Source organism: Misgurnus anguillicaudatus, chromosome 15 (genome assembly GCF_027580225.2).
Source record: "Misgurnus anguillicaudatus chromosome 15, ASM2758022v2, whole genome shotgun sequence".
NCBI lineage: Eukaryota > Metazoa > Chordata > Actinopteri > Cypriniformes > Cobitidae > Misgurnus > Misgurnus anguillicaudatus.
Genome location: NC_073351.2, coordinates 27,917,269 through 27,945,127, shown reverse-complemented (window position 1 = coordinate 27,945,127; position 27,859 = coordinate 27,917,269). Strand labels below are relative to the sequence as shown.

At 36.6% G+C, this 27,859-nt stretch overlaps 1 protein-coding gene across 2 annotated transcripts in view; it reads right to left on the bottom strand.

Annotated features, from left to right (window-relative positions):
* The window catches only part of hipk2 (homeodomain interacting protein kinase 2), a 127,294-nt gene that overhangs the window by 40,406 nt on the left and 59,029 nt on the right, over positions 1–27,859 (bottom strand). For both annotated transcript variants that reach the window (XM_055174864.2, XM_055174863.2), the window contains exons 3-4: positions 7,360–7,483; positions 1,222–1,341 (exon numbers count right to left, since the gene is read on the bottom strand). In XM_055174864.2, coding sequence (XP_055030839.1) covers positions 1,222–1,341; positions 7,360–7,483 — 244 coding nt within the window. The remainder of the gene's footprint in view (positions 1–1,221; positions 1,342–7,359; positions 7,484–27,859) is intronic.

Here is a 27,859-nt window from a genome sequence, read left to right as displayed (position 1 = left end):
TCTTGATGAGCAAAACGACACAAGAAATAAAAGTATTTTTTGTGCATAAAACAAGCCAAAAAATCTGCCAATGGGGTAAGCAAAAAATCTTGAACATTTTTCTTAAACACTAAATTCAAGAAAATTAAAGAAAACTTTGCTTACCCCATTGGCAGATTTTTTTTGCTTGTTTTAAGCACAAAATCACTTAAATTTGATATTTTTGTCTAAAAACTAGACTTATTTTCTTGTGTCATTTTGCTTATCAAGAAAAGCATCTTAATTTAAGAATTTTTAGATATTTTTATTGAAAACAACACAAAAATACTAAGATTTTTTTTCTTGAAAATCATTTTTTGCAGTGCAGGAATTTTAAGAAGAAAATATGAGACAAAATTGACACTTTAAAGCAACACTATGTAGTTTCCATTTAAAAATGACTTACAGCTCCCCCATGTGGTTGAAAAGCGCAACAGTGCCTGGTATCAGACACTCTTCTGCAGGCAGGCTTTCCGAGTGTGCTTGTAGACGCTAGGGGGCTGCTTAGGTTGCAGCAACAGTACAATTTGTCCAGTTAAAAGTTGTTCTATCACTGAAATAATTTTAGAGACATTATTTAAAGGTAAAAAAACTACATAGTGTTGCTTTAACTGAGAATTTTCCTTTGGGACGTACTTGACATCAGGAGTATTTCTTTAATGCACAAGCACGGTCGCCAGGTGTATTGTACAAGGGTGTATTGATTACGCAGTGGGAACGTTTTAGGATTTAGATCTATATCATTTATACATTAACTTTGTAGTTATACTGAGGTCGAGATGTTCAATAATACAATGTTTTACATTTACGGTTCACAATGAGAAGCTCTCAAAGATCAGCAACAGTTAATCTAGAGAAAAACTATTGACTATGGACAATCAGCCACCAACCCAGTTAAAATGAAGCATTGTGGGCAAAAAAAAGCAGGGACGGAGAAAAAGATGGAGAAAGAAAGTTAGAGAGTTCAGTGCGGTCCATTTAGTGGGATTTATTCCATGTCGCTCCGGTTGCCAAGTCCTCTCTCACAAATCCATTTTGCTCACATTAGCCTATGGTTTGTTTACAGGCTAAAGTGGATAAGTCAATTTACTTTTTAAAAGATTGAAGGAGAGAAAGTATTGAAGACAGCTTTTGCACCGTCACTGCATATTATATTTAAAAACAGCAAGAAGAAGTGAAGAAGAAAAACAGCGTGAGTTTTACCTTTAGTCTCCACAGAGGATAGGTGGACTCAGGGTCTCTGTTGAAAAACCTGGTGGTTTTCGTCCCTGCACTTAACAGATACTCTGCTGGCAAACCTTGCGTTTGAGAGATGTACCGAATCTGATGGGAGACAAAAATACAGATGGTTTGAGACCTAAAACTGGTCATAACATTTTTTCAGCTGATGTACCCAATCCCTCTTTTTATTTTTACTTAACAACCTGCCTCAAATATCTGAGATTGATCTGATGCAAGCTATAAAGTAAAGAGTCACATTAGCCACATTTTTACTTTATTAATGCATATAAACACAAAAGAGCTGAAACACAACCACATGAGGTTTCGAGATTAGCCTGGTTCCTAAAGTTGAACGTTGGATTTGGAAAGATTCATAGTTGACCGACTACTAACTTCAAAGTGGTATTTTTGCACTGCTATGAAAAACATTTTGTACTATTATTTATTCAAAACAGAAGCCTTAGAGCGTGACATAATATCCTGTTCCCTATATTCGTTTCGGGGTATGAAATAATTTTGCATTACAATCTAGTGTGAGCACTAAAATTAAGCTCCCTTCCCCAGTCAGGGCAGAACATTTATTGAAACTAAGCTGCAAAAATAGGCCATTCGAAATCATCATGGCATTAAAGCCAGAAGCACAAGACATTTTGTGTATGACCATATTGAGAAGTAGGCAAAAATATGGTTTGCCAATCATATTAGAGGTTAAGTTACATTTACATTACATTTATGCATTTGGCAGATGCTTTTATCCAAAAAATTTTATCAGCATTTGTGTTATGTTGGTTCAAACCCAATTTTGCGCTGCTATTGCAATGCTCTACCACACGAGCATATAAAATACATATAGAGGTTACATACAAAGGTCTTAAAGGTACATTAGCCACAAACAGTATCATTTAAAAGGTAAACAGGAGGATGAGAAATGGTGCTTCTGTAGCTAAACTGGTAGAGCATGACGTTAACAGCTGCATTTTCATACAGTAGAATTACTTGCACAGTAAAATTACTATGTTAAATTAAAGGGACACTGCACTTTTTTGAAAATATGCTAATTTTCCAGATCCCCTAGAGTTAAACATTTGATTTTTATCATTTTGGAATCCATTCAGCTGATCTCCGGGTCTTGTGGTACCAACTTTTAGCATAGCTTAGCATAATCCATTGAATCTGATTAGACCATTAGCATTGCGCTAAAAAATAACTATTTCCTATTTAAAACTTGACTCTTCTGTAGTTACATCATGTACTAAGACCGACAGAAAATTAAAAGTTGCGATTTTCTAGGCCAATATTGCTGGGAACTATACTCTCATTCTGGCGTAATAATAAGGATTTTGCTGCTGTAACATGGCTGCAGGAGGTGCAATGATATTTTGCAGCGCCTGAAAATAGTCACCATGTTACAGCAGCAAAGTCCTTGATTATTATGCCAGAATGAGAGTATAGTTCCCAGCAATATCGGCCTAGATAAATCGCAACTTTTAATTTTCTGTCGGTCTTACACAATGTAAAATGAGCAATATTTAAAAAAAAATTGTGTGCCTTTAAAATGTTTTGTTATAAGTGCAAGAAGTCTTATATTTTATAAATAAAATGGACATCAGGGAAAAACGTAACCGTGTTAAAACAGGTTGACAGCATTTTATCTTCTCGAAAACATATCAGTCACTTGGCTGCCACACTGATGACAAAACTTCAGCACTCCAACATTACAAGCCCAGTAAACAGCATCTGTGATGAACGCCGTCTCCACGAGATTCATTTCCCCTGCCAAAACCTCTTTTTACAGGTCTGCCCGGGCGCCGCAATTACACAGAATGCCATTCACACACCTGAAAGACTTAAACACAAGAGCTTGGCAGGCGAAAGAATCCACCATAATAATAATCTCTTCCACAGCAATCTCTTATGCTGAGACTGAGCTCATAGCTGCTCAAGAGACCTTGATCACCACGCTGGCTCGTTTAGCATCTTGTGAAATAAAATCACAGCTTTTTTCAGTCGCTCATGGACGAATCTCGCTCAAGCTTCCAAAGTGGCGTAATTAGAAATGAGCTAAACTTCTCATGCTCGGTTTTAAAAGGAACGGCTGGTCTCAAAACAAAGTACTGTCATCATTTAGTTAACCGAATGTTGTTGCAAGCCTGTGTGACCTCTTCTTTATAAAACTCAAAATAACGCTTTGAGTGATTTTTTTGTTTTCCACACAATGAAAGAAATTCAAACTGGTTTGCTACTTGTGTTGGGCGATATGCCCCATTTTGTGATCGTCCTATTGTCAGCCTGCGAGGTCGCACGATAGTATCGGCGGGCGGGGCAGTGGTTTACTCTTTATTTATTAGTTCATTTTTTACTTATTTATGACAAGTCACTTGATTGGTGGACAAAAAAGAAGCAGGGGGCAACACTGTCATGACCGCAACCTTCTTAAAACTGATGCCATTAATCCATCAGCGTCATGAAGTCCAGGCGCTCTAAAATTTCCTGCGTGCCAGGGAGTGGGAACAATAAACTCGCTGGTTTTAACCCTCTGCGCGCCTAACAACCTCTCCAGTGCAAGAAAATGTCAGAGCCGCGCGTATTACAAGTTTAGGTGCTAGAAGGAGTCCATGCCACCCGCATTCAGGTCCAAGCAACAGTCCAAGATGCGTGCATTGAGTCCACGTGCGTGTAAGAAGGAATCCGCACGCATTACAAGCTCTCTTGCGCAAAGTGAAGCCCACAAACCCCCTCATGCGAGGAAAAGCACGCATTGCGCATGTTAATGTGAAACTATGATGATAATATAATAACTATCACTAACTATCGTCATTAAAGCCCCCTATTAGTGATATGTCTGACGATTGTCGATACACAATACTATTGTCTAATATCAGCACAACCCTATTTGCAACAACATGAAAATGAGTTAACAATTACAGAATTTTAACCTTTTTTAGTGTACTGTTCCTATAAAGGGCACCTATTATTCAAAATCCACTTTTGGACATAAATGTGTGTTGGCAGTGTGTGAGCACAACCACCCTACAATGAAAAAAATCCACACACTCATTTTTTAATCCCCATTAAACCAAAGAAGTCTCATTAGACATGCTGTTTTGATCCTCTTGTTAATGTGAGGTCACACTGATAAAGCCCCGCCTACGGCCACTGACTGACAGTTCTGTATTACCATAGTTTCTGCCGTCAGCGAGTTGTATGTTTTCCGCTGTCCGCTATATCTCAATAGTGAGATACTATTGTCTCAGACTGTATTTACATGAATCAGATCTATTTGAACTGAAAGCGTCACTGTCTCTTTTGGTAAGGGAGTGATAAAAAACCCACAAAAAATAAACACTGCGTGTGGTATAGAGAAATGGTGAAAGAGAAATCTGCAAAGTCCTTTGCTGGGTTAAATAGCTTGTTTTTGTTTCCTCAGAGCTAGAGCATTGGCCCTGGGTTGCGTTATGAAGCCAGGATCTTTTTTTCAAGAGTATGCCCCATTGTAGAGCTCATGATCTGGGCTAATTGGGCAGTTTGTGGCATGTATCCAGAAATACAAAGAAACCAAAAAGATGAAAGTCTGATGCACGACACCCAGGCACAACCACACAGCACTTTAGGAGAGCTGAGCGCAGGGTCCCAGCCAGCAGTCAGATTTGTTTTCTCTCTCTTAAGCACAAACAGTAATTGAGGAAGGATTTCGCAGCCATTTCTGAGAAATGAAACGGTTCATGCTGCAGGGCCACACGTACAAAATCAAACTTTTCTGCCCGTCTTAAAAATGAACATCATATAGAAATGAAAGTGTCAAATTCACTTATAAACCGTTACATTACTGAACCACAGTTACCACAGAAATAATTTGTGAAGTGGGGGGGGGTCACATCATTCACTTTGCTCATAAATATTAATTAGGCAATGTGATAGTCACCATGTCAAAACAGTTCTAAATTGATTTGTTATAGTCTGCGTGAACTGCAAGTCACAATCCACTTTGGTACCATAGTGCTTTTCGGAGAGAAACTGGATATTGAATACGCTGCGCAATTAATCGAAAAACTACAATTATGGGTGAAACAATTACTTATTCGGCAAAAGCCTCAATTACAGCTGTCCGTTTGTGTTCATTTCTGTGTGTTTTGGCAGTATGTTCTGGCACCAAATACAGTGGTCCTGTTCTTTTTGGATTTTTTACTAACAACATAACTCCCATAATTATTTGTTATTTACATTATATTATAATATATTATGATATAATGATTATATTATTTAGTTTTGGACGTTTATAATTTACTATGCAGCCATTTCACAGAAAGGTAAAAACATTCAAAACGTCAATGTCAAATCCATTAATTGGCAATAATAATAATAATCACAACTACAATATCAAGGTGAATAATCGGCAATTATGAATTTTCTCATAATCGTGCAGCCCTAATATTGAAAGAAAAAATAGAGAGTGTGGCTTGTTTTTGTTATGGGGTCTAGAAATGTAGGCGTTTTATTCAGAAATGGAGCTGGCGCAAACTGACTGTTGGAGGGAAGGGGTTAAAAAGAAGTTACGCCCATGTCGTCAAACTGATGTCAATGTGCTGTAACAAAGTAAAGTAATTACACTGTAAAAAATACCCTGCTCCCCCAAAATTTCCCGTTGAATCAACTCGGATTTACAAGTCATATTAACTTACTATTATTTATCTTGACTAGAGATGAGTTGTTATAACTATATTTTTTAAGTTGTGACAACTCATCTCTGTTGACATGACTTGATTTAACAAACTTGATTTGACATGAATTGATTTAACAAAAAATTTTAAAGGCGGAGTCCACGATGTTTGAAAACGCTTTGGAAAAGGAGACGGGCCGACTACCAAAACACACATAGCCAATCAGCAGTAAGGAGCGTGTCTACTAACCGACATCCTTGCCGGGTTGCGTATGTGTGGGGCGGGTCTATCAACAGAAGGTCCAGATTCTATTGGGGTAGGGGCGTGTTTGTTTAGGTGATTTCAAATATCAACATTGGCTTTTAAACATCGTGGACTCCGCCTTTAAGGCAGCAAAGTATTTTTTACAGTGTAGGGTCAATATTGATTTCACGTAGACTTTAAAAGACAGGTACATTAATGGCGCTTTTCCATTGCCTAGTACCCCACGGGTTGGGTTGGGTCAGGTCGTGTCAGCTCACCTCACTTTGGCTTGGTTAGCTTTTCCACCGAGTTTAGTAACACTTCAGAGTGGGAGGGATTATAGCCGTGATGTTATATTTGCCCTGCCTACTGCTGTGACATCATACAAGTGAGAGCGTTGTTGTACATTCCCATACATTCATTTATTTCTCAGTCCGCCACAAAATTAAAATTGACCACCATAAATAGATCGCGTTTATCACTATCTCTGTAGTTTCAAACACTTGTGGCGTCGGTCGATGCGCTCCGCTAAGCCTAATTTAAGTTGCATTTAAGCATATATGCGGACGTGCGCATCGTAAATGTGCCGCTACAAACTGCAAGTCTGGGAAAAAGACTTGCTATGGTTTTCCTGATTCTCAACCTGTGGATGTTTTCATAGCAAAAAGGGAGTTTGGGAACTTACAACAAAGCACAGATGACAACAGGTTTACTCGAGACAGCGCAAGCTAGCATGAAGGTAAAGCTAATCTTTTACATTATAGCGATAACGCTGGTAGTGAAGATTCTTTTAAACCAATCAGTGATCTACATTGTTTTTGTGTCACGTTTTGGTATCAGCTCGGGTCGCTTGGAACCCCAACCGAGGTGGTACTAAAAAAGTATCGGGTACTACGAACTGCACCCAGTGGAAAAGCTCCCAAAAGTAAGCTGACCCGACCCGAACCGTGGGGTACTATGCAATGGAAAAGCGCCATAAGTAAGTGCTAGTAGAACTATTGCTTATCACTAATTGCAAATGGCTGGTTGTAATTTTATGTGCACACTCAGCTACAATATTTTTTTCTTACCTTTGCGAAACAAAAGAAAACTGATTTGCTCGTATAATGATAATATCGCAATTTAACGCAATTTCTAAAGTTGGAAGGAATTTAATAGTTTTTCAGTCTGGAATTCGGGACTTTTCTGGTTTCACTTTACAGTATTAGACATGTCTTACCTGGTCATATTCGGATGCTCCGGGGTAGAGCGGCCAGCCAAGGAAAAGCTCTGCAATGACACAACCCAGGGACCACATATCTATAGCCTCACAGAAGGGCAGACCCAGGATGATCTCCGGAGCTCTGCAAACACACAATTAAAAGGGGGATCAACATCAGGGCAGAACATATGAGATCTACAGTCATTTGCATGGTTATACCGATTTTAAGAGAGGGTTCTCCATTGGTTGCTTGCAGCACTTTAGGTTAAACAAAAAACATAAAGAACCATCATATAACATTCTTGATGTTACGTGAAAGCTAAAAATGTCATTATCTGTAATGGATAATATACAGGCAAAATCATTAGTTTTGCAAAAATTATACCCAACAAATCCTCCAATATTTCTAGTTTTTTAATAAAGAGACCAGGAGAAAGCAAGGCAAGTATAAAATGGGTGAAAGTCATCAGAAATACACTATACAGCATGTTCAAAAGTCGTCCATTTATACAGTAAGCATCTTGTTAAATTCAGCAAATTTTTCCTGTTAATAGTCTGAGTAGGTGGTTCAAAACCAAACCACATGAGTGTCGATATATAGAGCAGATGTTCACATTGTTCTGCCCAAGAGCAGTTAATGTGCAACCTGTTCCATTAAAATCAATGGTAGCGTTTGTTACATCTGAGCTGTTGAGACCTCACAGTGCCCATTTAAGATGACAGACCTGAATAATAAAGATAAAAAACAATGCATTCTGTTTTCACGGACACAAAAGAAGAGGGAGAGAGAGAGAGATGCTGCATGGGAGCTTGTGCATCATCATGAAGAATAGACGAAGGTCCACTCATTTGGGTGGAGGGATTGAATATAAATAAATGCAGTTTGGAGGAAAAAGAGAAAAGGAAAACTGTGGAATGACACAAAGACTGAAATCCGTATCTGGGTTTATGGGCAGACGCATTATTTGCAATAAAAACTTTGGACATTGGACAAAAGTACAGGCTGTACTAAGAGACAAAAGCAATGACACGGCCTGTCAGAGGAAAATCACAAAATAATCAATATAAGTTATTTTCTCAGAAAAGATATCAAATTTCTCATCAAATAATGCTCTTCTTTATATATACACTAGATGTTGCCTCGAGGTTCTAGGCATGCGTCAAAACCGCCGTCATCTTGGAACAGGGGTCTTGTCATAGGAAGTAGCTAGGAAATGCTACTATCTCTGCCTTTACTTTAAATTCATGGACAATGCTGAACTTTTGTGCTGCGTATGGATGTTAGGCCTACTGGCACTATGCATTAGAGTTAGAAAAAGTAGATTTTCATATTATCAAAACTTTAATTTCTTTCTGCACTCAATGCTAAATACATGTCTAACTGTTGAAACGAACCAAAAGAAAACCAAGACAATCGCATTCATGACGATTTAGGATGATTTTATTTTCGTTACACCATTGCCTACAATGACGCTATTGCGGGGTTCCCCTGTTTCAAGATGGCGGCTCTATTTGACGCATTCGGTCCAATGAACTGCCGTAGCCAAGGCGACATCTAGTGTACATATCTATGCACATATGGTTCTACATAGCACTATATGGTTCTACACAGGTGCTTCACCGGTGCTATATGGCACTAAAAACGGTTCTTCTATGATTACGAGCAAAGAACCACTTTTGGTGCTATATGGAACCGTTTGTTTTTAATGTGTACTGTAACTCAGTTACATTATTCAATTCAAAAAGGTGTTTGTGTGAATGACTTCTCCAACTCGTAAAAGCTCCAGGGACTCTGTTTGGAAGTTAATTCTCCCATTGGCTCTTACACGAAGTGTGGTGCATGACATCACTCGTCTTCAGTCACATTGTGCCACGCAAACGCGTGCTTGGCTGCTGGTCTACTCAATGTCATTCAAATAAGCCACAGTGATGACTACCCCTCCCAAGAATCATCTCTCACTCACACGCTAACAGCTGTAAGTATCTCTGCGACACTGAGGAAACATTATGGCCGCCACGTATGCAAATCCATTTCCCGCTTCCATCTTTTTTCTCTTGCCTTCCAATTCCATATGCAAAACAGACCAGCAGCTGCTGATGCAGGACTTTCGGCGGGCGTGATAAACACACACAGACACACCACTAAATATCACCCTCCTTCTCTTGTGTGTAGAACCAATGCTCATAATGCAAAAACCTGTGGTGAGGTATTCACAGCAATGTGCCGGACCATAAATCCACACACAGAAAGAAATATGAGACTGGGTACAGATGGGATACACTTTTTGAGTTAAATTCAGGTGTGGGGACAATTTTTTAATTTTATTAAATTTATGAATTGGAATTTGAATTAATTTTAACCATGCATCAGAGCAGGGGTTTTCAAACTTTATGATGGCAAGGACCCCCAAATATGATGAATCTTTTGTGACGGACCCCTTAACTAAAATTTATAGCTTATCAATTTCTGTATTTTAGTTATATCAAATATAGTTGGCTACAATTAGACTAATGCAACGTTTTCAGTTCAAATTTATTTGTATTGCAGCTTTCACTGCAAAAACACAAATTGACTTAGTACACTGCAAAAAATGATTTTCAAGAAAAAAAAATGATGAGCAAAACGACCCAATACGTCTAGTTTTTAGACCAAAAATATCAAATTTAAGTGATTTTGGGCATAAAACAAGCAAAAAAAAAAATCTGCCAAAGGGGTAAGCAAAAAAATCTTGAATTTTTTTCTAAAACAAGAAAAATGTGCTTACCCCATTGGCAGATTTTTTTTGCTTATTTTATGCACAAAATCACTTACATTTTATAGTTTTGGTCTTAAAACTAGACTTATTTTCTTGGGTTGTTTTGCTCATCAAGAAAAAGCATCTTAATTTAAGAATTTTTAGATATTTTTACTGAAAACAAGACAAAAATACTCAGAAAATGTTTTCTTGAAAATCATTTTTGCAGTGTAGCAGTTTTATAAGTAATACTGGCATATAAACCCAGACAAAAAATACACACTAGATTGACACAAAGCAAATACAGTATAAACAATGCATAAAATAAATGCATGCATTGTAATAAAAAATAAAAGAAAAACCTAATAAATAAAAACACCTAATAAATATTTTTTTCTGGGAAACCCCTTGAACCTCCTGGAAGCCCCCTTGGGGTCTTCATACACTGCAAAAAATGACTTTCTTACTTAATATTTTTGTCTTGTTTTTAGTAGAAATATCTAAAAATTCTTAAATCAAGATGCTTTTTCTTGATGAACAAAATTACCTAAGAAATTAAATCTAGCCTTTAGACAAAAATATACAATTTAAGTGAATTTGTGCTTAAAACAAGCAAAAATAACTGCCAATGGGGTGAGAAAAAAAAATCTTAAAATAAGTTTACTTTTTTCTTAAACACTCAATTCAAGAAAAAAATTCTCACCCAATTGGCATTTTTTGCTTGTTTTAAGCACAATTTCACTTAAATTTGATATTTTTTCTCATCAAGAAATTACATCTTGATTTAAGAATTTTTTGATATTTTTACTGAAAACACGACAAAAATACTAATTAAGAAAGTCATTTTTTGCAGTGTACCCCTGCCACGTAAGATGGAATTAGATTTACAATGACTTAAAGTGGATTCCTAAAAAATAAATTGTTGCCATATGCATCAAAATGTGCCCCACACATTGTTATCAAAACTCATACAGTAAATATTCATATCATGTAATGCCTCATAGGTTGTGTGAATGACAAATGTATATATTTTTTATGTTTAGAACAATATTTACAACAGTTTCTCTGAATTTCATTTGATCCTTTTACATTCTATTTCCCTAAATTTATACTTTACATTTATTTGCCATCTCAAATTTAAGAAGCATTCTCAATTCAGTTTCAAATGGCACACAACCGTGGCTTATTTGTGGCCCGGTTTGCATACATAAGTGTCAAATGGTAAGCAAGGGCTGTCATTTTCATGCACCGGCTGTCTATATACTATGACCCTGCAGGTATGTATTTGTTTTCATGTGTGTTGTTGTATAACTCACATGTTCGCCAGGTGAAAAGATGCACGGGCATACTGGTGATTTTTGCAACACATGGGTGTTTCTCACCAAACCATTGAAACACCACGGCACTAATGATTTTAGCTTTAAAATGTGTAATATAGTAACATTAAAAAGCATCAGAATTAACACAATACTGTTTTCTACCTTGCAAAATGTGTGATTTCAACATGAGAATTTATAATTGTACATGTTTTCTCATTTTCTGCTGAAATTCTCATTACCGCAATGGGTCCGGCTGTGTTTGAACATGCGTTATGTTGTAATTTAATCAAATTAACACAAAAATATTAAGAAAAAAAATAAATGGATGTTTTGCTAGACTACTTTAGATGACAGAAAAAATATTTACAGAATATTCATGTATAATAATAATAATGAATAAAAATTAGGAAAATGATGTGTCCATGCCTGATGTTCTCATCCTCCGCAACACTTTTTGAGAACAGTTTAAGCACACATACAGAATTTTAATAAAGTTTGATTTTGAGTGACCAAGCACATGGACCAGTTACTTCAAGATGGCTACCAGGTAAGATAATTTTTTTACAGTTAATTTGAAATATTGTCTTGTCAGAATGCTTACACGACATTTTGATTATCATTACCGCAACAGATGCTTATTAAATGTTAATTTAATTAATAGAAGCATAATACTTTGATTTTAAATGCATGTGCAGAATCTCCAAATTATGTTCTTTCAGGTTTGTCATGTCATTTTGAAAATATGTCGGTTGTGATGTTTTCTGACTGTTGCGGTAATGAGATTTTTTAGGACAAATTTTTTAAATTATGTTACAAAAAGTGTTAAATGTTAAGTAAAAGTTTTTAAATTAATGTTCCCATTTACTCCAGACTTTGTTTTTCAATGTCTGGTGGGAAAAAAAGTAAATTTAAGCAATTTTTACATTTTCATGCTTGACATTTTTAAAACCAAGTTTTCGTGAGAATCACCCACATATAGTATGCACATACCACATACATACAGTGAAAACACACAGGCCACGGTGGGACTCAGGAGCCATTTCTTGTACGTGACACAAAGTTCACAGCAACGTGTTGATTTTAGAAGGTCTTTGCACCCGGCATTCAAAAAATACCAACTGTATTTTTAATCAGATTGAAAAAATGTGGGAAAATTATATTTAAGATTGTAACCTACAGAGAAAAGATGGAATGGAATCCAATGGAAGGATAATTTTCCACACATGGCAAAAGTGTGAATGCATCAGTTTGCATATTTCATGCAAACATCTTGCCAATTACCTACTGATATACTTGATTCATCTAGCTCTGTTTCTTAAGACTTTAATTCATTCTTACATTAATTGTGCAAGGAAATATCCACAACTACATATTTAACAGAGATTAGGGTTTATTCAAAGGATTCAGAAAGAGCCTTTTGGGGACTCAGGGCCACCAATGTGTTGGATGGCACAACAGCTGTGGCTATTGTCAGACAATGAAACTATCAAACACTACAGTTAACTAATGCATCACACCTCTCATAAAATCCCTAACCCATAGACACATGTGAACACGGTTGCTATTTCAGGCTCTGACATCATTCTGCATGGACATGTCAAAATTCATCCATCACAGCTGACCTTCAATATGGACCACCACTTATACTTACATACACAGCTTTGCTTTTTAGCAACGCTAAAAAAGGAGGGATGCTTTGAAGTATCTTTATTTTTAGGAGTGTACTGGTTATTTTCAAAATAGGGGCAATAAATACAGGACAATCAACTGCTTCATCCTTTTCCTATTGCTGTCTATCTTGCAAACGAAAGCTTGATTCTCCAACCACCCCTGAATCCCCAGAGAGCTTTAATATTCATGCCATCACGGGGCTAAAGAAACGGAGGCTGAAAGTTCCCAGTCTGTCATATTAATAAACATTGCATGAGGTGGGCTTAGTGAGGGGACATCCACACCTACCCCGCATCTGCCAACGAGTAGATGATGTGAGAGACAGAAGAATTGGTAAGACAGAGAAAAGAGAGAGGTGTGGGTGCATGAAGGGGAGGATTGGGTTTAAATGACGGAGGCAAAACAAACAGTCTGGGAGTGTGAGAACAGAAACAGGGAGCCGCTTAGATTTTCATCTCCACGGAGTGGGAGCGTGGGGTCATCTCTCCACAGAGCGTCCACAATTTACTAAAACAACCTTGGAAATAGCCCTCGCTTTTATTGTGCTCTTTTTGTGGGAGTTCTTTCATTTCAAGGCCCTGTGAACCTCTGCCTCCCTCTTTTTAAAAATGCTGAGGAAATCGCTGATGACGCCGTCGCTCCCTTCAACTCCTTTTCTTCCGTTATTAGCATTCCCAGGACAGAAAGAAAAGAAGGGGGGAGTGTCAGGGAAAAAGCAAATTGATCTCTGTCATTTTTACTGTTATAAACACCTCTATGGAACCATACAACCAAAAATAGTTATGGTACTTTTCTTTTAAGGGGCAACCCCTGCCCCTCTTAGTGACACCCATCTGTCTGCATAAACTTGCAGAGTGCTGCATCAGTACTGATCCCATCATTCATCATCTCTCTCACCCACTTTCTCTCTTCAGCACTCTTTCAAGCGGCCTCTGTACGTATGTGGGTCACGTCTTTATCTTTCTACTTCAGGAAAAGGTCCACAGAACGAACACCCTCTTAACATTTGCAGTCTGGCCCCAAGTGAAACGTGCTACATGTGGAACTCTCTTCCCACAACTTTCTCAGACACACACCCTAAATTAAATCAAGCTCAGACATTTTATCAGCAGAATAAGTTGTTTAGGGTCTGTTTGTCTCTGCCTTAGTAGTCTGGAAAAATATATCATATATTTGCAATAGCCGTAGAAGGGAATGCCAGTGACACAGGGACACGAAATGTGCAATGACTTGCTTTATTTGAATGCTTTATGGCATATTGAATTCGGTTTTCAGTAGCAATGGTAAATGATAGCTTATATAAAGTTAAATGATAGGTGATATAAATTCAACTGCACAAAATAAAATGAACACTTTATGTGTGAGAAAAAGAAAGAAAGAAAGAAAGAAAGGAAGGAAGGAAGACAGCGCTAGATATTAAAGTCAGCCTTTGCTAATAAGGAAAACAAAGCACAGAAAGAGCGGGAAAAGGACAGAAAGAAAGCAAGAAAAAGAAAGAAATAAAAATAATAAAAGAAAAGGATTGAAAGTAAGAACGAAAGAAAGAATGAAAGTAAGAACGAAGGTATGAACGAAAAAAGAAAGGAAGGAAGGAAGAAAGAAAGAAAGAAAGAAAGAAAGAAAAAAGACCGCTCTAGATATTAAAGTCAGCCTTTGCTAAAGAGGGAAATAAACCAAAGACAGAGTGGTAGAAGGACAGAAAGAAAACAAGAAAAAGAAAGAAAGAAAGCAGTAAATAAAAAAGGAAAGAAAGTAAGAACCAAAGTATGAATGAAAGAAAGGAAGAAAAAAGACAGGAAAAAGAAAGAAAGAAAAAGAAAGAAAGAAAGCTCTCTAAACAAAGTCAAAAAGAAAAAAAGAAAGAAATTAATGAATGGATGGATGAATGGATAAATGAAAGCTTTGCAGATATTAAAATTGATCTTTTCTAAAGAGAAAGAGAGAGAGATAAAGATAAAGTGAGAAAAGGAAGAAAAAAGCAAAAAAGGAAAGAAATAAAAAAGAAATAATGCAAGCAAAAAAGAAAGCAAGAAAGAAATACATGAATGAAAAAAGAAAGAAATAAAGAAAGCTCTCTAGATATTAAAATCAGCTTTTACTAAAGAGAGAGACAAAGAGAGAATATTAAAAACAGAAAGAGAAAAAGAAAGAAAAAAAGAAAGAAAGAGAGAAAGAAAATAATGTGAAAAAGATAGAAATAAAGCTCTCTAGATATTAAAATGTAGATTTTACTGAAGAGAGAGACAAAGAGAGAATAAAAGAAAAACAGAAAGAAAGACAGAAAGAGAGAAGAAAGAAAGAAAGAAAGAAAGAAAGAAAGAAAGAAAGAAAGAAAGAAAGAAAGAAAGAAAGAAAGAAAGAAAGAAAGAAAGAAAGAAAGAAAGAGAGAAGAAAGAAAGAAAGAAAAGAAAGTGAAAAAGAAAGTAAGAAAGAAATTTAGATTTTAAAATCAGATTTTTACTAAAGAGAGAGACAAAGAGAACATAAAAGAAAAACAGAAAGAAAGACAGAAAGAGAGAAAAGAAAGAAAGAAAGAAAGAATGTGAAAAAGAAAGTAAGAAAGATATCTAGATTTTAAAATCAGCTTTTACTTAAAAGAGAGACAAAGAGAGAATGAAAGAAAGAAAAAGAAGAAAATAATATGGAAAAGAAAGAAAGAAAGAAATCTAGATTTTAAAATCAGCTTTTATTAAAGAGAGAGACAAAGAGAGAATAAAAGAAAGACAGAAAGAAAGAAAAAGAAAGAAAGACAGAGAGAGAAAGAAAGAAAGAAAGAAAGAAAGAAAATGAAAAAAGGAAGAAAAGAATGTGAGAAAGAAAGAAAGAAAAAATCTAGATTTTAAAATCAGCTTTTACTAAAGAGAGAGACAAAGAAAGAAAGAAAGAAAGAAAGAAAGAAAGAATGTGAGAAAGAATGAAAGAAAGCTCTCTAGATATTAAAATCAGCTTTTACTAAATTGAGAGACAAAAAGAGAATACAAGCAACACAGAAAGAAAGAGAGAAAGAAAGAATGTGAGAAAGAAAGAAAGTTCAGATATTAAAATCAGCTTTTAATAGAGAGAGACAAAGAGAGAATAAAAGAAAGACAGAAAGAAAGAAAGAATGTGAGAAAGATAGAAAGAAAGAGAGAGAAAAAAGCTCTAGATATTACAATCAGTTTTACTAAAGAGAGAGACAAAGAGAGAATAAGAGACACACAGAAAGATAGCGAGAAAAAGAAAGAATGCAAGCGAAAAAAGATAAAAGCAAGAAACCAAGCAAAGAAAGAAGAAAAGAGGAAAGAATAAAAGGAAAGAAGAAGTATTTGAGAACTGTGTTGTCCATCGACAAGGCCATGATCAGACATATGGTGTAGTTGCCACTTCTGTTCATCAGCCAAACAGCATGCTTATTGGCTAATAAACTCATAACAGCTAAATATAGGCCAAATAAATCCAGTCTGGCTGATATATCAGTCTATCACGAGTTCAACCCCCATCTGCTCTAAAACAGAGTCACATAAAAGAGTACCAGAACACATGGAGTCGTCTAAAAGGTGTTTCTATCTGGAGGTGGCTGCAGTTTTGAGCCCACATGCCACAGTCTCCATCACTGCCCACTGCCTTTGGGAAACAAGAGCTGTTATTTCCATTCTTCTTCAGAGACAAAGAGAGAGTGAAACGCTAACCTACACCGAACAGATAAATCAGTAATGTGCCACCCCCTTCCATCACACCTCAATCTCTGTTTTTAATACCGCCTCCTTCACCACAGTCCAGCAGTCAAACCTCCACGGCTCTAATCAAATTATGGGCCATTGAAAGTGTGCGTCCTGAGGGATGACCTTTTGTATATGCGTATGCTATCTAGCATACTATCTATTTTATATGGAGTATTATGCATCCCAAATTTTAAGGTTAAAACTGTTAAAAATCCTGATTGTGGTCGATCTCTTATGTATGCATACTACCTATACACAATATATGAGTAGGAGCTTGGAAATATTTACACTAAAAGCCTGTTGTGCTTACTTTGCTGTGTCAGAGAGAAACTACTGCTCTCCTATCTGCCTTGAACCCTCACAAAAACACAGACCAGGCGAGACAGGCAGGCAACGACACCAAAAGAAAGAAAGAGAGAGAGAGAAAGACTCGAGAAACACAATAAATGCGAACAGATCCTGAGCACTTAATCTGCCCACAGATACGTTACACCACAAACGGCCAAACGCAATTAGCCATGCTGCATTCTTCTGCTTTCACACTAACACAATATCTCTCGCTATCTCTCTTCCCCTCACACACCAAGGTGAAGAAAGAAAGCGTAATTAATAATATGGCCAAATATCTCGCTGTCACACACTAAATAAAAATGCATACACACTCATATAAAGGTGACTGAGAGCCACCCACAAAATCCATGGTTTCCAAACAGCCACATAAAAAAAACAGCTGGACTAAAATAAAGTTTAGGTCCACATGACCTCAAAATATACTTAATACACATTTGCATACATCTTTCTTTGTATGTGTGTTTTCTGGGATCAAACCCATGACTTTTGCAGAGGTAACTCCATGCTGTAACTGGGCTACACTGTAAAAAGTGAAAAGTTGAAAAAAAGTTTTCTCAATTTAAAAATGTTCACTTACAAGTATTACAAGTTACCAATTGAAGTATTTTTTAAGTTGATCCAATTTTTCACTTTTTACAGTGTAAAGGAACATGAGAAATATCTTTACGTACTTAACAGTTTTTTCGACTATACGTTTTTATACAAATTGACATAAATGTTTTTCTTACAGCACTGAAAAAAATTATTCATTCAATTTACTTTTTTAAGGTAAGTGGTTGCAATCAATTTATTTAAGCTACATTTAAACAAAACAAAAAAATTGTAAAATAAATTAAAATAAAAAACTTTTGTCTCAAAGGAATGATTTCTTTACACTGCAAAACAATTGTTTTAAGTACAAATATCAAAAAATTCTTAAAACAAGATGTATTTTCTTGATGAGCAAGAAAATAAGTCATGTTTACACTTCAAAAAATGATTTTCAGAAAAAAAATTCTTAGTATTTTTGTCTTGTTTTCAGTAAAAATATCTAAAAATTCTTAAAGTAAATATTTTCATGATGAGCAAAATGACCAAAAAAAATAAGTCTAGTTTTCAGACCAAAAATATCAAATTTAAGTGACTTTGTGCATAAAACAAGCAAAAACATCTGCCAATGGGTTAAGCAAAAAATTCTTAAACTTTTTTTAAACACTAAATTCAAGAAAAATTCAAGAAAAATATTTCTTACCCCATTGATTTTTTTGTGCTGGTTTTATGCACAAAATCATTTAAATTTGATATTTTTGGTCTTAAAACTAGACTTATTTTTTTGGGTCGTTTTGCTCATCAAGAAAAAGCATCTTAATTTAATAATTTTTAGATATTTTTACTGAAAACAAGACAAAAATACTAAGAAATTTTTTCTTGAAAATAATTTTTTGCAGTGTAGACAAAAATATCAAATTTAAGTACATTGCTGCTTAAAACAAGCAAAATAATCTGCAAATGGGATAAAAAAATCTTGAAAAAGGTTTACTTCTTGATGAGCAAAATGACCTAAGAAAATAAGTCGATCAAAAATATCAAATTTAAGTGATTTTGTGCATAAAAGCAAAACATTCTGCCAATGGGGTAAGCTAATTTTTCTTGAATTTAGTGTTTAAGAAAAATTTTCATGATTTTTGCTTACCCCACTGGCAGATTTTTTTTTGCCTGTTTTATGCACAAAATCACTTACATTTGATATTTTTTGTCTAAAAACTAGACTTATTTTCTTGGGTCGTTTTGCTCATTATAAAAAGCATCTTAATTTAAGAATTTTTAGATATTTCTACTAAAAACAAGACTAAAATACTAAGAATTTTTTTTCTTGAAAATCATTTTTTGCAGTGTATATTCAAGAAAAATTTTCTTACATCATTGGCAGATTTGTTTGCTTGTTTTAAGCACAAATTATTTTAAATTGTACATTTTATGTCTAAAAACTAGACTTGTTTTCTTAGGTTATTTTGCTCATCAAGAAATACATCTTGATTCAAGAACCTCCTTGATATTTGTACTGAAAACAAGACAAAATACTAAGTAAGAAAGTCATTTTTTGCAGTGCAAATAAACTGCCGGGACACTTTCACATGGCTGTTTGTCATTACCGTACCCCGTGCCGCATTCACAATCCTATCTCTGGGAATACCGTCTCTGACCTTGCGGCGCTCTGACATGCTGATAAAAACAGAATGGGATCTCTTCATTAACAATCTCTCTGACAGGTGATTAACTTCATCCCATACAACCCACTGTGACCCGCAGCCAAGTGCCATCACCTCTCCATAACAATACCCCATTGTTTCATTCTTCAGTACGTAGAAATAAATGATACCTTCTTGCTTTCATTGTCTATTCGCAATTAAAAGAGGGTATTCATTTGCCTTTTCTAAGCTCTGGGGTGTAATTGTTCAGGGGAAAACTACATTATGGGGAACTCACCAACAGCTATTTGGAAACTCATCAAGAACACAAGTCTAACGGGAATTTTGTCGTGACTTAAAAGAATGCATAAAAATATGCTATATTCTAGCATCTTAAAATCCAAAATTTTGGATATAACAAGATTGAGCACTCCTATTATTTATACAGCGGATAATCCAATGCTCAACATGGCCACCATGGCAAAGGAAGTCCCGCCTTCCAGTTAAAAGAACCAATCATCAATCGATAAAGACTGATGATTCTCTGGGGGAGGGGCAGTGTACAGAATTGTATGAGCAATAGCGGTCTCGAAAAGGATGTTTCTTAGCGCAATTTCGGCTTAAAAAAAGTTATTGTACAGTTCATGTCAGGTTTACTGTTGGTCAGAAATATGTTGTTTAATTGTAATTTCACCACTTAAAAAAGTACTTAAATTGGTAACACTTAAACAAATTGAGTTATTTTCAAAGTGCCAAAGAATGCATTGAAATAATATGTTAAATTGATCTTTGATATTTATATAGAAGGTATGTAACTTTATTAAATACAAAAATTATCCAGAAACGTGTCCATTTACAACACTAGGATTTGCCCTTTGAATGAAATGATCTATTTTTGCCCTATAGACCCCTTCAAGGTTTGTAAACATTGAATTACTATCGGGTGCGCGCGCAGCATGGGGTCAAACTGTTCATACCATTTAGGCTTTCTAGTTTAATCTAACAGGGCTGAAAAATTATGACTTACCTGAAATGAAGTAAACACTACAAACACAAGCCTGTTTGATATTTCCAATGTCCCAGATGTTGTATTTTTTTGTTTTTGAGATTATGCATGAATCGCGAAAACTTAACGGAAGACCTGGTGCGATTTTTCACGGCCCACGACGTAAGTAGGGATTTTTGACGATACCGAATAATACGCAACTCAATCTGCTGTAATGACTTTTCTGACCACAACAGGCGCAGTGGGAACCCCCTGTGACGTGAACCGTGAAGGGGTCTATTTGGAAGGTTCATAAATAATAATATTGAGCTCTGCTCTGATTGGCTCTGCGGCTCATGCCAGTAGCTCCAGTAGGCTATTAGTAAACAGACCTTATATGTTTAAGCCTGTATCAAACTAAAATGCAGATTTTGAGGAACAACTAATTGTTTGGATATTGTTAATGGACGTTTCAGAGTGGTAGATTTGTGGGGGGTTTTTCATTATGGACCTGCAAAACTTAACAGTAAAGTCAATAGTAGAACTTTAGCCTAAATGCTAGCATATAGCATTAATTAGCATGTAGCTCTAACTCAGCAGTCACAACTTTGTTTTTAGCATTTTAACAGCTTTGTAATTAATTTAATGTGTAATTTAAAGGCGGAGTCCACGATGTTTGAAAGCCAATGTTGATATTTGAAATCACTGAAACAAACACGCCCCTACCCCAATAGAATCTGGACCTTCTTTTGATAGACCTGCCCCACACATACGCAACCCGGCAAGGATGTCGGTTAGTAGACACGCTCCTTACTGCTGATTGGCTATAAGTGTGTTTTGGTAGTCGGCCCGTCTCCTTTTCCAAAGCGTTTTTCAGACATTGTGGACTTCGCCTTTAATGTTGGGGCGTACATCTCGACTGTGACATAACATTTTGTGTTATGTTGAGGTTGGCCTGTTTTCCAACAGCCTTTTGCGTGCACAAGATTTACAAAAAAATTAGGAAACAAACCCGTTTGAGGCTCAAGATATGTCATTACCATGTACAGAGCTCTTATTATTAATTTATGCCTTAACTTAATTGTTTCAGTGTTACCAATCAAATTAATATTTGAAGCTGATTCACCTTTTTAGTGGACTTTGTTAAAATGTTGTCACCCTTTGTCTAGAATTTGAAAAAAAAGTTTTCTCTTGGCATTTTGTCTCACCCTGATATGATTTTTATGCAGTATTGAAAGAGTTCCCATCTTTTGGGCATCCATGTTATCCATATTAAAAACATTTTTGTAATGAAATTAACATGTTGGAACAAAAAATACATGTTTGTATTTACATGTTTGTCTACAAAAATAATTTCGGACATTTAAGCATACACCTATAGATCAAACTATTTTTAAGATCATGAAAAAACATTTTGGAAACATTTTTAGTGTATAAAAATAACACAGCTTTCTTCATGAATAATACAGGATAGTTAGTTAGAAAGTTATGCATAAACATTCAGTACTTACTATTTATTAGTAAAGGGGTGGTCACACTACACTTTGAGCATGCAAATATTTTTTAGACGTTACTGCGAAAAAGTAAAAAAGTTGTATTAACTTAAAAAAATTACTTCAATTGTAACACCCCCCCAAATCTTAAAATTTTCCCCTAAAGCGAAATTATAAATTTCCCAAAAAAAGTAGGTGTAAACAGTTAAAGACATTTTTAAAACATTTTTTGTTGTTTTTTACAGTGCATGAGTAGGGAGAGCTTCGTCAATTTAAGATCTTTGGCTTCTTCCATCTTTGCTTTTCAGTAGAGAGAATGGTCATGCTGTGACGTACCGGTTTTCTACTGGTTACATATCTACACATGATACAAATTTGCAGGTTAGAGTTCACCAGACTTGAACTTTGGTCGCAGCGAAATGTGAAATATCTTTGCATGAGTTGGTGTTTTCGTTCTGACGCATTCGCATGTGTACGTTCGACAGCACCTTAAAACTAACCCCAAGTAAGATTAATAGTAAGTGATGCTTTCCTTAGAAAGTTTAAATTACGCAAAATAATATACAACAATAATAATGCCGTATATTACAAAATAAAAGCTACAATAATACACATAAAATATGCACCAAATATTTTGACATTTTACATTGATAGCAATTAGCAAGACATCAGATGTGAAATAGATTTTTCAACTGTGCTATATTGGACTCCAACACACAGTAAGCACAGTTCCAGGGTCAGAAACACAAAGACATCAGATGCATTTTCCTGATTATGTGCAGCTGCCAGAGTGAAAGAGAGAGAAATAATGTGTACACACACAGTGCATCTGTGCATCTGTCTCTCTGGGGATAAATCCAAGATGAATCCAGCCACCTCACCCGTACGTGCACGCCTGCATGCTAAAAAAACACATAAAATGCACAGGGTCTCTGGCCAACATATGACCGCTCAGGTGTCGTGCTGCACGTGTAACACGCGGTTCAGACACACCCTCTCTTCTGCCGTGTGTCAGGCAGTCATGTAGCGTGACTGGATTTTGCTCTCACACTCGAGGGCTTTAAACACCTGGACTGATTCTGTTTATCAGGCAAACGCTGAAGAAAAATGAGAAAATAAAGCAGCCAATATCTCTCTAATGGCACCGATAAAAGCATCAAACTGTCCTTGAGCGAGTAATGACAACACAAACATGCCTTGCTGCTATGAGAATAACAACCATAAAAGATTAAAACGGTGACAAATCACCCGTCAATTTAAACAAGGGATCTGCGCAGGCCATGACGCGACACGGGCAGGCATGTGACAACACCAATTTATAGGTGTGTGGTGAGAACGAACCAGGTGTCGCTTCTGTACGGATACACCTACAGTATACGGCCTAGAGGAACTATCAGTCTTACAAACAAACGTGCGAGAACAAAGGCTCATGGAGAGCGGCCTTGCATCCTGGAAATGCAGCCCGAGGTGCGTGGCTTTAGTGCGAGTCAGCTGGCGTGTGTTAAAAGCAAATGTTGCACCAGCTGTGTCCACAGCAGAAACGCAACCTGACTTTGTCAAATGCATCAGACAAACAGGCATCTGTTTACAAGAGGACGCCTGAAAATTGAAAACAAAAACACGGAAGCATTAAGTTGTTGATGCGAGCGGATGACAAATGGACGAAAATACTCTCGAACGGATGTCTGGTTGATAGGATAGCTGTCAGCTTCATCACCGAACTACTACTTTGTGCACAAATGTTATTTTTTGGTGCACGCATTTATGCATTTTGGCAGATGCTTTTATCCAAAGTGACTTACAGTGCATCATAGCTTATTATGCGCATTTCCCGGGGATCAAACTCACATCCTAAGGTGGATTCTGTACTGTAATAAAGCACAGACAGTATCTACACAATCATCACAGCCAATCAGATGACAGCATGGGGACACAGAGAGGATATCGAAAGTGAGGAGGTGACTTGTGGTATTTCCAGCTGTTACAGGGGTGTGACGGCTTATCTAAGCACACCAAAGATGTCAGGACAACACCCAAACACGAAAGTCTTGCAGCATGACAAAGCAAATTTTAATTAAAAGTGATGTCGGTTTTCAGAGTAACATACATGCAAACTCTGTGTAAACCATGCATGTGTTTAATTTCCACAAAGAGTGTAAACGCTGCTATGAAACTGATGAGGGAAGCATTTACGAAACTTTTTCATAAACAATCACTGTGACGCTGGATGCACATAAATTTCACGCTTCACCTTTAATAACAGCTGTGCTGTGAATTATCTCCGGAGATTCACGAGCGCTTTGTTGCAACGCTTGCACGGCTGCCACGCTGGGCAGCTCTCCTATCTGAAGATCTGAGGAGAAACGAGACAGCAGCAGGTGGAGCAGAAAGAGAGGTAATAGAGCCTGGTGAGGAAGAGGAAGACAGGGCTGCTAAAGGGCCTTTTAAACTGACATGGATTTGAAGTGACTAAGCAACCAGTAGTTCTTTAAATTTCCATTTCTGGTAACATATGCAACAATTATAGATGTTTTTAACTTTATGCAAATGAGCAATGATTTAATAAAGCAACTGCCAATAGGAGTGCAGAAAGCACTCCTGATGCAGTTGGGTACTGGATGCATTTATGAATTAAGCAACTTATAGTGCATTACAAGGTATACATTTTATTAGCACTTAGTGTTTCCTGAAAATCAAACCCATGACATTTTGTGCTCCTAACGCAATGCTTTACCAGTTGAGCTACAGAGACAGAAGCACAGAGACTCGTAAATCTCCAAAAGTTTAATTGCTGTTAGGAAATTGGGGCTTTACAAGAGGACTACATAAATAGATAAGCCACAACGGAAGAAAAATTTAAGAGAAAAGAGAAGGTATTATTTGTTAAAGAGCACCAATGGCCGATTCACGATTTTACATTTCCTTTGGTGTGTAAGTGTGTATTAGTACATGTTAGCGATATGCAAAAGGTACAAACCCCAAAGTAAACGATGATGCGAGTTATCATCAACGTAAATCTCTTTTCTTGGACTACAACAAACACACGGATTGTAGGCAACCGTTTACTTCCTAGGATTGGTGATGTTAACAAGATCGACATTATCATAATCCATCCCGCTTCGGACTCACAGCCTGTAAGTTAACTCCTGTTAGCAATGCAATGTGACCGAATCTTTCAAACATTTTAAGGAGCACAACATTTCTGGCTGACGTCAGAGGTATTCAGGCCAATCACAAAGTACAGATTAGCTGGCCAATCAGGGACACAGAGCTTTTCAAATCCATGCGTTTCAGGAAGTAAAATCTTTAGCTACAAAAATGTACGGTATGTGGAAAATAATGTGTTTTTTTAACCATAAACCACGTAAACAGATTGTATTATACAAAATACACAAAATAACATTGTTTTAGCAATGAAATAGGTGCTCTTTAAAGCATTAGATAAGCAGCACAAAGGTCATGGGTTTCATACCCACCCAACGCACACTGTTTAAAAACTATGTATAGTTTGAATGCATAATAGGTTGCTTTGGATAAAAGTATGTAACACATTTATTAGACCACCTGACTTTTTTCATCTCAAACACTTAAAACTGCATTGTGAAGTGCTTTAATTTGAACTCTTTTCTTTTCAGAGAGTTGTTGACCTTTCACCATTTAGAACAGGAGTTGAATGTCAAATTAAATTTGTGTTTTCAGAAGTAAGAAATTAATCAAGCGTAACATTCAACAATTAAAGGTGCACTTTACGAGTGTGGGGTTTTGACAGAAATGCAATATAATATACATAACTATATTATTAGTGGTGTATGAGGACCTTACATAATGAACTGTACAGTGATGGGAGTAACGCGTTACAAAGTAGCTCCGCTTTGCGTTTCGAAATTGAGGGGTGAGCTGTTGACTAAGCCGTTGGTTGCAATTGGCAATCTCACCACTAGATGTTGCTGAATAACACACTAGACCTTTAAAACGTATGTTTCTATTAAAGGAACACTCAATTTTTTTGAAAATATGCTCTTTTTCCAGCCCCCCCTAAAGTTAAACATTTGATTTTACCGTTTTGGAATCCATTCAGCCGATATTCGGGTCTATCGCACCCACTTTTAGCATAGCTTAGCATAATCCATTGAATCTGATTGGACCATTAGCACCGCGCTAAAAATGACCAAAGAGTTTCAATATTTTTCCTATTTAAAACTTAACTTTTATAGTTACATCGTGTACTAAGACCGACGGGAAATTAAAAGTTGTGATTTTCTAGGCAGATATGACTAGGAACTATACTCTCATTCTGGCGTAATAATCAAAAACTTTGCTGCTGTAACATGGCTGCAGGAGGCGCAATGATATTATGCTGCACCTGAAAATAGTCCCCTGCTATTAAAAGTAAAGGAGACAATTTTCGGGCAGTGCGGGCAGAGTATAGTTCCTAGCCATATTGGCCATATTATTACGGTAAAAATCAAATGTTTAACTCTAGGGGAGCTGGAAAATAAGCATATTTAAAAAAAAAAAGTGGAGTGTCCCTTTAAGAAAATTATTGCACGTATGCATTTCAATAAAAAATTATAAAGTGCTTTACTATTTTTTCTGCCTTTCTTTGTAACTAAAGAGATTAAACATGCTGCCGGATTAACCATCACGGAAACATAAAAATTATTTTGGTAATCACCAATACTGTTAGTTTAGGGCAGCTGTGGCACAACCCTTACATTGGGTGGTAGTCTAATAAATTTGTTAAGCACTGTATATTGAGTTCGAGGAAAATGAATAAACAAAAAAGTGCCAAGAAACCGACAGAGGTAATAAAGAGCAGGGTGGTAGAGGAGGGTGAACTGGCCCTGGTACAGGAAATGAGTTGGTCTGTCTCATACTCCAGGACAGAGACGAGAGCCAAAAACACAGCTGCAGTTCCTCTCTACCCTCCTCTCTCTCTCTCTCTCTCTCTCTCTCTCTCTCTCTCTCTCTCTCTCTCTCTCTCTCTCTCTCTCTCTCTCTCTCTCTCTCTCTCTCTCTCTCTCTCTCTCTCTCTCTCTCTCTCTGATCTTCACCCAGCTGCCAGCTGTACTTTAGTCTAGTCATTGACAAAGAATACAAACACTAATGGATCCACCGAGTTTTCCATCTCTCACTATGGCTTTTTATCATGTTGTGATTATTATATTACCCTCATTACTGAAAGACTCAGTCATAACTCAAGACGTACATGGTAATAGTGTTCGTTGGAGGATAAACCAATAGGAGATGTAGGCCACCCGTGTTGACCCCTGCCTCCGTCTTACATAAATCACATGTCGCGTTACTGTATATGTGCTGAGAAAATGATATGGGCCGTGAGCTTGTTTTACTGTGGGGTGTAAAGGCGTTCGACTAAAAGTCGGCAGTTTGCATTTTACGTGACTTTTATGTTTATGGCAGATGCTTCCCATCCAAGTCAATTTGATTCAGTGTTCAATCGAATCAAAATATTGTGTTTGTCACAGTTACTGACAGCTACAAATATGAGTTAAGATGAAAGCACAAATCGAGCTTTGATTCAAAGTAAATTTAATGCTACATAAGAGCCACTTTGCCATTCTCATAAAACTCAGCACATATTTCGTTTTATTGGGTGCAGTGGAGAGATGAATTAACACACAATCCGAAAATAAATGTGGATGTGGTTACATGTTGACAAGGAAGAGACAAACCATCACAATTTAGCATGAAAACAGAAGGAGAGCAAATGCAGTATACATTTATGCATTTAGCAGGCCCTGTAATCTGATTTAAATTGCATTACAAACTCAAAGCCAACTTCTTTGCCGATACTTAATTTAAGACCCTGACTATTGGTACTAAACCATTGCAGAAGTAAAACGCAACCACAAATTATCCAAAGTGCTGTATCCTCCAATAGTCCCACAGTGTTCCCGCTCCTCAACGGATGGTTTTTAATTGGACAGCCTGGCTATCCTTATCATAGATGCTATTATTTACACGGCTATCAATTTAAACTCCGCTCAGCTGCCTCGGCAGCACATAATGACTCAGATTGATAGCTCGACGTGTAAGATGAAATAACATCCACCAAGTCCACCCCCTGTTCCCAA